Source organism: Phalaenopsis equestris, unplaced genomic scaffold (genome assembly GCF_001263595.1).
Source record: "Phalaenopsis equestris unplaced genomic scaffold, ASM126359v1 Scaffold000125, whole genome shotgun sequence".
Lineage (NCBI taxonomy): Eukaryota > Viridiplantae > Streptophyta > Magnoliopsida > Asparagales > Orchidaceae > Phalaenopsis > Phalaenopsis equestris.
In genome coordinates, this window is record NW_018164567.1 from 1,370,059 (window position 1) to 1,381,229 (window position 11,171).

Here is an 11,171-nt window from a genome sequence, read left to right on the forward strand (position 1 = left end):
AATGGCTGAACCAAGCCTGAAAATTAAACTAGTTAGGATTCCTAAGCCAAACCAAACTCAAATATGATTCTCTTAACCCGAACTAGAATTTTTCAAGCCAGATTCCAGTCGAGTTGGCATTTCCGACCAATTTCTTACACTCCCACAGTTGATAATGTTTGTTATTTAATAACTATATTTATTTGGGTCTTTTAACTCACTGTCATACTAATTTTTACCAAACAATATCATCTGTAATTATGAACACAATATAAAACAAAACAATATAGCACATGAGACAATAAAAAAATATAAAATATGAAAAGAAAATTTCATTCATTAGAAGTAAATGCCTTTCTAAACAAAAATTCAATGGGAAAGCAATATAAAAGTGGATAATGGCATAGAAGAAAATGATGAGTAAACTTTAAATTTATATATATATATATATATATATATATATATTTTTCTTGGATAGGTTTAACATTAAGATAATGTTTTAAAATATTTTTAGTGAAGGAATGGAAGAGAATTTCTCCTATAATATTACCAAGCTTAATTAGTAGGACTAGGCGCAAATGCCCTTCACCAAATTCCATCTTTAGATATATAATCAAATAATAAAAATCACTGACAAAATAGAACAAGTAGCTATGAACTAAATAATATGATGCATAATTAATATCAAAACACACACACACACACACACAAAGCCATTAATTTGAGGAAGTTCAAAAGTCAAGGAAATGCATAAGGGAAAGATTCTACATGAGCATTTAAACCCAAGGCTAGTACTGAAGAGTGGGGAATATTTTCTTTTGAGTAGGTGAGCGTTCAAATCTAGCTAATGAAATTTATCATTTTATTTCCAACCAATGAGTTGTCTTTCAAAGGAGTGTCAAATCTGGTTTACTAGTCGGGTTTAGGTCTGCTTTGAAATTGACATTACCGATTATGTGTCAGGCAGTTTAACCTGTGATCACCTAGCCTTCAAGCCCAACGACCCAAATTTGACTGACGTAACCTGTTTAACATATGCATAACAACTATCAAGTTTTTTTTGGGTCAAGTTCAAGTTAAATTCGAGTCAATGTTGATAGATTGGTCAACCTGAATCTAACCCAAAAAATTAAATGTGTTGGAATTATTGACTCAAACCTTGCCCAAAAACTAATTAGTTCAATCTGAAAGCGAATTTTCTAAGTCGGGCTCGAAACAAATTGACATGTCCCGTCATTTTTTTATGCCCTTAATTTTTGATAAAATAATAGAAGCCATGTGGGCCATTTAAGCATTAGTTAGGTTTATAATGTCCAATTGACGCACATGGCAAGCCTGGAAAACCAAAGAATATAGTTGGCAGCACAATAGTGGTGGAACTCATGCTCACCTTTTTATGAACTCTTTGCTTTCTGTGGGAGTGGAGCTGCCATTTTTGTTCTTTCAGCTTTTTGTGCTGTGGCTCCAACTAAAGTAATGAGTTGTGTGGAGACCAACCTACCAATTGTTCAATTCTACAATGACAATTGATGAAACATAATTGAATTATATGATAATTTGCATTGGTTTTGTTTTGAGTATAAAAAACTCAATGATCACATTTTGAATATTTTCTTAAGTGCATATGCTTTGTCTAGCTTTATCTTTTGTTAGTTGATTAAGAATAACTTCAAGTTGTTAGATGATTAATTTTTTAGTGTAAGAGTATCCTAAAATTTTGTTTAAGGGAGTGAATTATAATGCATTTTTTTATGGGTTTTTTTTTTTCAAAATTTAATGGGCATATGAACTAAGTATTCGACAAAATACTTGTGGCTCAACTCGATTAAAGCTTGTTCCTGATCGTTTGATGAACTAATCAAACAAGCTTGAGCATTTTCATAAGTACTCAATTGCTAAATGAACAAATTTGAACAACTTGTTGTTTGATTCATTTATGTTCATGAACAATATCATTTATAGCTCGCGAACAAGCTTGACTAAGGCTCTATTACGACTTGATTACTACTCGATCATGAACAATTAATATTAAATGATTATTTTTATGCTCAACAAGCATTGCTTGATCAACCCGTTTATTTTTCTCAATAAGCTACTTATAAAGCTCGATTATGGTTTGATGATAGCTCATTAATTTTGTTAAACAAGTCGCTCATTAATAAGCTTGATAATCTCTATATGAAACGAGCTCGAATCTAATTAGACCCTGGCCTAAAACAAGGTATTATAAATGACCTTGAACTTGAACATTATTTTAAAAGCTCAAATTGAGCTTGAGTCGATCTAAAACATAGCATTTAATAAATGAGCTCCAGTTCAAATGGGCTCTTAATAAACAAGTTCAAGCTTGAATAGACACGTGCTCGGCTCTACTCGGCTCATTTGCAACCCTACTCTGAAAATGTTTTTTTCAATCTCATATTTATGCTCAAACAGAAAAGAAAGATAAATCACAGAAAATTTTGAACAATGATTTCAAGAATTGCCTACCTAATTCAACTTATTTGACTAATTCAATTAAATTGAAATTAAATATTATTAAAAAAAAAACATTGAATGTATTAGGCCAACTTTTGATAGAATTTTCTTTACAAGTAATGATACACCCTCCAAATAAACTCCTAAAAATTATATTGAAATCTAACTTATTTAAATGGATGAACTAAGATGAAGAAAGAAAAAAGAATCGAACATGCATATACTTGAAAGTGTTAGCTGATCTATATAAATAAAACAGATCAATTCCACTATTATTTTTAAAATTTTACTTGAAGAGTGAACACAGCTTGCAACAACAACAAGCCTTTGGGTTGGCCACATAAATTCTCTCTCCATTTTATCCCATTGAGTGCTATATTTTCATTTATTTCTAATGATCCCAAGTATTTTTAAGTCCATCTCTTTCTTAGCATGTTAAATCTAGAACATTCACTCTCTTAACCGGATCATCAGATGGTCGACCTTTAATGTGACCAAACCATATAAGATAGCTCTCTCTAATCTTGCTTTCAACTGGAACTACTCCAACCGTTTCACAAATATATTCATTTCATATTTTATCTGTAAGTGTAAAGCACTCATCCACCTGCACATTCTCTTAATTTTATGCTTCTCTTCTATAGGCCAACATTCTATGCTATAAAATATTAAATGTCTAGCTACCATTATTTTCCTTTTATAAGTCTAAGCGATACTTTTCTATCACATAATAGGCTCAATACATTCCATCACTTCAACCATCCAGCTTGAATTCTACTTATAATATACACATCTATATCACCATCACTTTGAATAATATATTACATTATTACTTATACAGTTCAAATCAAATCACAAAAGAAAAGTAAAAAATGGTCCTCTGCAAACATTTTAATCAAATCCTCACAAGACCAGAAAAAGTGGCTCCCGGTCAAATGTGAAAAGAAAATAGCTCTTAATCTATAAGAACTGTACTATGGAACTTATATGAACTATTCATCAAATGTGACAGAATTGTGCACTTTCTACAATCAAAGCCGCAAATTTTAACAATTTCTTATTGGGAGTTGCTGCTCTTCATTCTACCGTCAAATAAGTTGCTGAAATCAGAGTAGATGGCAATGCAGCTTGTAATCACAGCTATTGCAATCATGGTTCCAGCCAAAAGCTTGTCCTTTCTTTTACATATCCCATGTACATCCCTGTGAAATTAGATGAACAAGACTCATGAAGAATAATAAACATTAAAATATAAGTTAAAAAATATGAGGGTTCAGTTTTCTCCCAGCATATGTCCAAGGGAGAATAGTTAAGATTTTAATTGTTAAGGGCTTGTTTGATATCAATAGTATAATTTATTTTTTTTATTATTTTATCTTGAAAAACATGTTTGTTTAGTGCATTTTTTCGAATTTTTATATTTTATTTTAAAAAACAAGTTGACTTGAAGGTCAAAACGCTTAAAAATTTATTTTTAGTGTTCTTAAAAAAAAAAACTAACGGTGTTATAAAAATACCAAACATGTTTCATTGTAATTAAAAACATAAAAAAAACAAAAAATAAAAATCAAAAATCAAAATCACAATTGATCCCAAATGACCACTAAGAAAAAGGGTAAGCCACAATCAAAAGAGCAATTTGGGATCATTTTTTTTTTTTTATTTGAAATAAAATATGTTTGGCATACTTGATTAAGATATAATTTAAAAAAAAAACAGTCAAAACACCTAAAAATTATTTTGAATAGCATGTTAATTTGTTTTTAGAAATAAAAAATAAAAATATTAAAATATACACTAAATAAACATGATTTCAAAAATAAAATAAAAAATAAAGATAATATACACAAAAAATTTGATGCCAAACAAAGCAGTTGATTATAGAAATAAATCTTGAGATAAAGGTGAACGCTTCAATCCCCTTAAACACCTAGAACCAAGAGGGTATATGAAGAAAAAATGTGATCTCCAACTTACATAGCCGCCTAAACTTTTTTGTCAAAACAAGAAAAGATGTTGTAAGCCTATGATGGATATCATGGTGATCCATGCTTAAGAGAGATGCACATGTATTGAGTAACTGAATATATCTCATTGTCCTTGTAATAAATACCGATCAATCTCGAAGCCGTCTAAAACACGATTCCAAGAGATATCGTATCAAATCACATAAGGGTAACTGAGTCAATATAACAATTCTCCCCAACTTAGAACTATGGCAAAAATATCTCTTTGATTACTCCAAAGTCAAATATTCCAACCTCTCAAAAGTTTAGCATAGCGCAATCTCATTAAGAAAATATTTCGCTTGAACGAAATAAGAGATCTCTATAGCAGAAATGTTGCACTTCAAAATAGTATTACAGAGTCTGAGTGTGCACCAGCTAATTAATTTTCATATCTTTTAAGTGATTGAACCCTAATTTTGAATATTATAATTTTCATATCAACTTGTCCTTAAGCTTGTTCAAAACTTTTTTCTACAATTATAAGCTCACTCTTGTTTGCTTCCAACAATTTGAAGCCATGATTGCAAGTGAAGAAATAACTATAAAAACCTTGAATTTGTGCTTTGTAACACAATAAACACGGACTCTTCTAGTAATCATGACAACTAAGCAACCATTAAAAACCTCAAGAATCTCAAGATGCCCAAAAATTTTTGATTTTGCATCATTATAACACTCGAAGAAAAAGGTTGAATATCAAATTAAGCACATCTTACCCCAACAACTGTCCAAATTACACCTTCAAGCTAATATAAATAGTGCCAAGATCTATCATGTTATGGAAACCATCATTTCAAATACGCATATGCTTATTACATGATTTACAGCAAGGAAAAAAGGAGGACTTGTTAAGAAATATAAGAACATGTTAAATTAAGCACACCTTAATTATTATGCTTGTAGCCTGTAGTCATGCAAATATCATAATCTAAATTAGTCATCATTGTATTCATTGTCTTATCCTTCTAATGGCTGCCATCTATCTTTTGCTCCATCTTCAAATTCATACAATTTCTTTTCAAGTCCCCTTATCGCTTGTGATAAAAACAAGGTTAGTTTTGCAAAACGTCTGGCTTATATAGACATACCCTTTTTGCATTAGTACCCCCATCACTAAAATTCAGTAGCTCTTTTTTCTTTTCAATAAGATCCTCCAGTCTAAAATAATATAATTTGACAAATACATTGTAAGCCCTTCATATCAGCTAAGCGGATGATATCTCTCTCATACAATATGGTGTCATAAATAAACTTCGAGAGAGAAATATCATAACAAAAATTGAATTTGATACGCATCATCAACAGTTACATCAATGTTTCCCAAATCATAAATAATTTAACTAAACTTGATTCACTTGTCACTTGATTGGCAAATCTTTTTGCATGCACAATAAATATAGCTTTTTCTTCTAATAGACTTTTGATGGAGATGTTTTGGTTTATAAATAATGATTCTGATTTGAGCCATAAATCTATCGTAGTTATATCCTACAAGTCCTATATCAATACCTTACCCATCACAATAACATTGTATAGCCGAATGTAGGTGCATTTTCATCCATCTTTATTTTTTTGATCTTCGCTTGCTCGAACCGTTGACATCCTAATAATGCCTTAACATTATCTTCCTGAATAAGAACTTGTGCATCTCAATGTTCTCTAGAGAAAAAAATCTTGTGACAACTTGACATGCTTAATATTGAACTCTATGATCATCGTTATGAGAATTTTGCTCGAATACAAATTTTTCGTAATGACGCTAAAAGATAATTTGTGGAACCATCACCATAATTAAGATAATACATTGTTGAACTTCAACCAAACCAATTTTTATTGGAGAGGAAAAAATATGTGATCCATTAAAGAAAATATAGAAGCCACAACAATAATATAAAACACAAGCCTTGCTTTATTCTCAAATATAACCACAAAGAACAATCTAAAAATCTTGCCAAGAAATTACCTCATAATCAAAGTCTTGTTTCTTCTTTCATTCACCAATGAATATGCCAACCCTCCAAAAAACATACCCAAAAGGCATTTGAGGATCAAGTGACATTACCATAAATCATGATGCTTTTAGATGGAAAATCCAAGAAATCAATGACACCTTATGTAGTCACACAAGCCTTCAAACCAATCCACAGGTAAGCTTGAGATGCAAATCCCAAAGTCAAGTCAATTCTGATGGCATCAAGCGAATTTCCAAAGTCAATAAAACTCTCCCACAAATCCTAAGTGCCATATCAACTCATGCAAAGGATAGTTGATTGAGTAAATATAACACTCCCACAAAATGTGTCCCAATAAATGATATGTCATGTTATGTATAAGAAGATAGATAGATAAAAAAAGGAGGTTTTGGGCCAACTCGCATCTTCTTATAGCATATCTCAGAGTATTATCGCAAATGTATTGGCTGTAATAAATGTGAAAAATATTTCTCACAAAACAAAATCATGCAAGGCGTTCACCATATTATATCATGATTAGGTGATAATATATTTAAACAGACTTTCGACTAAAAAATTGAAGGAAATATATCAAATTAGCCCATTTTGAAATACGATGTTCAAACCTTACTTAGTGACAGAGTCGGAATAATTTTTTTTCTAGCACCATTAGATTCTTCAATTTATTTCCGACCAATGTTCTACACATTCAAGCTTATGATAAGGATAGTATGAGCTCTAAATGATCAAGGCCCTTGGTTCAGACACCAAGATAGCCTAGTAATCAACACAAAATCCACAGGATAGTCCGTTTTCTGGCCTAAGAGGATTTCGAGGACACAGTAAGATTCATGTTGATTAATTGTATGCCTAAAATCTACCAACCAACCACCATGTAACAGGGTTAGGATACAAATCACACAACTGTGTAACTCACAGCTAACAAGTTGTGGCCGCCAACCTGAAAATGACTTGTTAATTTACCGGGCAACTTTTTATCAATAACAAAGTTTAGTTCAACCTCGTACTGACTGAAGAACTCTAGCGTACATCCTAATTTATTAGGCAAGCAAATTTTAAGTTTCAGATACGCAAGTAGATAAGAATCGGGTGGTATGTATGTAAATGCCTCCCAAAAAAAAGTTATGAAGATTTACAAGCATACCACTCAAATCTTATGTATTTATATATCTAAAACCTAAACTTCAAATTTTTACAAATAAGCCACTTTACCCATGAAAAAGGTGTCACTTTTTGAAAGTTAAAATGGTTGTATGTTTGATGTGATATGAAAGATGTATGCAGTATAAATGCAAAAAATAAAGTTTAGGTTTAATTATGTAAATACATAGAAATTGGGTGTTATGTATGTAAATGCCCCAGATAAAAGGGAAAGTCGGTTACCTTAAAACGATGGCTCCTGGGAAGATCAAGGATAGGCAGACTGCTGTGGTTGAGCCGGCGAATTGAAACACCACCCATATGTTGGGAATGACCATCGCTGCCAGGTAAATAAAAACCAACAGCAGAGCAGTAAGACACAAGAACCTGCTAGTGTCAGCTACGAGCAGCAACCGTGCCTTGGGGAAGAGAAGCTCATCTATGTTGAGCCGAAGCGAGTAGAAGATCAAAGGAAACACCAGCACCAGGTGGAGAGCATAGCTCAGCCGGACCACAACGTCAAGAAGAGGGCTCGTTAGGCTCCTATCAAAGTTAGAAAGCACATCGGACATTGTCTCTTCACCGAAGAGGAGGTAACCGGCAAGCCCAACAGTGGCATAGATGACTGAGCAGAGAAGAAGGGAGGCACGCACAGCTGGAGTCATGTCTGAGACACGCCTCATCTCTGCCCGGATTGGGTGTACTGCGACATTCAACAGTTGAGAAATAAACATTTGAATAGATTAAAGAGGGGAATGCCGTTAATTACCGTTGAAATGGAAGGTGAAGGCTACAACAATGACAGGAACGGCAGTGAAGAGCTCCAAGAAGGAATGGTGGGTAAAATCCGGAAGCAGTTTGGGTGTTTGAATGGTGCCATGGAACAGAGCATAGATGGCCATTCCCAAGCTGATGAAAACAAAGACCACCGCAAGGAGAATTGAAACTGCTGATGTAAATCTCAAAGAATCTGAGAATTGCAAGCAATATATGTCAAAACGCTAATATCGTTAAATTCATGTTTAGAAATCATTCATACCAAACAAGTAATAAATAGAATCCGGTTGATAAAGTGGTCAATTGGTTGGAATTCTGCTGAGTGTGTAAAGGTTCGACTTTCAAATGATTAACTTCAAAAATAATTAAAAACCTATCTTTTAGATGTTGAGCATTTGCATACATATCACACAATTGCTATGCTTTTATATACCTAAGGCCTAATAATTCATATTTACATTCATATCACTCGAGTTTTTAACATCACATCAAAAAAATGTGTTGAGAATTGGACCTTATAAGAGTCCTATGGATAAAAAGAGAAAATTGAAGAAGTACAGATGTTTATTTGGAAAACATTATCACACCCTATTTAAGTTTATGGTATGAATGCATATATTAGGTTTTGAACAATTCTTTCCATTTGACATCAGAGCAAAAAACCCTATCCGTCTCTAACGTTGGTATTTGTGTACACGTACAAAGACCTAAAGCTGCCATATGCCAGAGATTCAAACCTGGGGCTTCGAGTCTCTATTCGTCGCATCACTGATCAGTGGTATACAATTGCGATTAGAGCCATGAGAAGGGACGCCGTGGGATGGTCGTGATACAATTGCGATTAGAGCAGTTGAACGACTGTTGTTGGAGCTAGCAGTGACGCCACGGAGGATCACAGTTTCTAGAAACCTTCAACTCACGTCCTTTTCCTGTTTCCGATTCTTCGGGATAGAATGACGGAGTCCGGACAAGAAGTCCATGTCGAGTTCCGATGATCGCAGCGTACAAACTTGAATGATCAAATTTGTGCATGATCTGTGTGATCTAGATTTAGATCATTGTGATTAAGAATATCTAGAGATGGAGATATTGCAGGAGATAAAGATTGGAGCTTATGGGGAGGATAAATCCTAAGATTTTGAAGGTCTTGATCAGGCTCAAACAGGGAGTCATTATTTTGACTGGAGTCACCACCTCAATACTTACTACGACGCAGGTGAAGTTATATCTCCCTCCTGCGGATCTAAAGCTTGATGGACCAGCCACATATCTGAGCTGGTAACGTCGAATTGTAGCGGCTCTAGTAGGAAGAGACTAGAAGGATATCTAACCGAGGACGAGCCAAATAGTGACAAATTTGAGAAGAATAAGTGGAGGACCATACACCTTAATCTACACCTGGTTACTCAACTTGATGGTTTTGTCAATTACATTCTTAGTAGATAGCATTCGAAAGGTGAAGAACACATGGGCAAACCAAGAGAGGATTTATGCTAGGAGTGAGAATCACATGAGAGTATTCTAGATTCAATGTGAGATAAAAGCAGTGATACATGATGATAGATCGATTCAAAAGCACTCCATAGAGCTGGAGCGGTTGTGAACAAATCCTGATCACTTCTCACCAATATTGAATTGTGTTGATCCAGAGTGTAAAAGGAGATCTTTGCATAAATGAGGACTATACAATTTCTGACCCATCTGAACTCGACTTTTGATCAAAGATTTGTCCTTTTAGCTCAGACGATTATCCCTTCACTGGATGAAGTCATTACTGCAATGATACAAAAAATAATTCGCATGAAGCTACACTCTAAGTCGAATGGACTTCCGAGCGGATGATCAGCTTTGGCTAACTTGAGTCAGTTATAATAGGTGTCCAGCGAGAGACTCACAAGTGCTACAGCTGTGGTAAAATTGTGCATCTAATCAAGTCACGTTTTAGGCCACCTAAAGAGAGAGACAGTCGAACGTTGATAAGGTGGAGGTCATTGATAGGGTGGAGGTTGTGGTGGTCAAAAAGTTGGGAAAGGGAGCTACCAAGCAAATTTGATGGTAGCAAAGGGAGAGACATGTGTGGTTTTTACCAATGAGGATTATGAATGTCAAGATTTGTTGAAGAGGAAGCATAAAGCAGTAGGAGATGGGGTTGAGGATACTTCCAACCAGTCATCATTAAGGGGTAACAATGTCACTTATGCTCACTCTGATAAAGATACTTGTGATGCACATGCTCTTATATCTATTTTCACGGTAGGATCATCAGAATGAATAGTAAATTCTGGTGTATCTCGACATGTGACAGATACTGCTAGAGAGTTTTCTTCTTATACTCTAGCAGTATTAGAGATCATCTAGACTGTTAATGGTATAGCATATTGTTGACCTCATTTTTAGTGAGGTTTAGTCTTCCGCTTAGGGTTTAGGATCTAGCCTTAGGGATTTCCCTTCGACTATCTTAGAACCTTAAAAATGGGACCCGCCTCATTTTAAAAAAATTTAACCCGTTTCTGTACTCTTTTGTGGTTTCGCATGTGTGGTATCGACTTCTAACACTTAAAAGGATGAAACCAACATGAGGAACCCAAAAGAGATTCCTATAGGACCTTTTGAGCTGCACAATTCGCACTCCCGCACACATAAACTTCGCAATTCGGAGAGTCGACGCGTCCGATCGCCACGATTCACATCGCTTGCACTGTTATTCGTCGAGGGCTCGAGTAAACCTTTTGAGACGATCGATCGCGGGTCGAAATTTTGTGAAATTTGAATTTCGACGCGTTTTTGACCCGATTGTCGACGACATCGTCCGAGC

The 11,171-nt window shown here is 34.3% G+C and overlaps 1 protein-coding gene across 1 annotated transcript in view; it reads right to left on the minus strand.

Moving 5' to 3' along the window:
* Window positions 1-3,456: 3,456 nt before the first annotated feature.
* LOC110021248 (probable sodium-coupled neutral amino acid transporter 6) overlaps window positions 3,457-11,171 on the minus strand; it is a 24,893-nt gene continuing 17,178 nt past the window's right edge. The window contains exons 3-5 of the mRNA XM_020719666.1: window positions 8,349-8,549; window positions 7,823-8,282; window positions 3,457-3,659 (exon numbers count right to left, since the gene is read on the minus strand). Coding sequence (XP_020575325.1) covers window positions 3,515-3,659; window positions 7,823-8,282; window positions 8,349-8,549 — 806 coding nt within the window. The 3' untranslated portion in view covers window positions 3,457-3,514. The remainder of the gene's footprint in view (window positions 3,660-7,822; window positions 8,283-8,348; window positions 8,550-11,171) is intronic.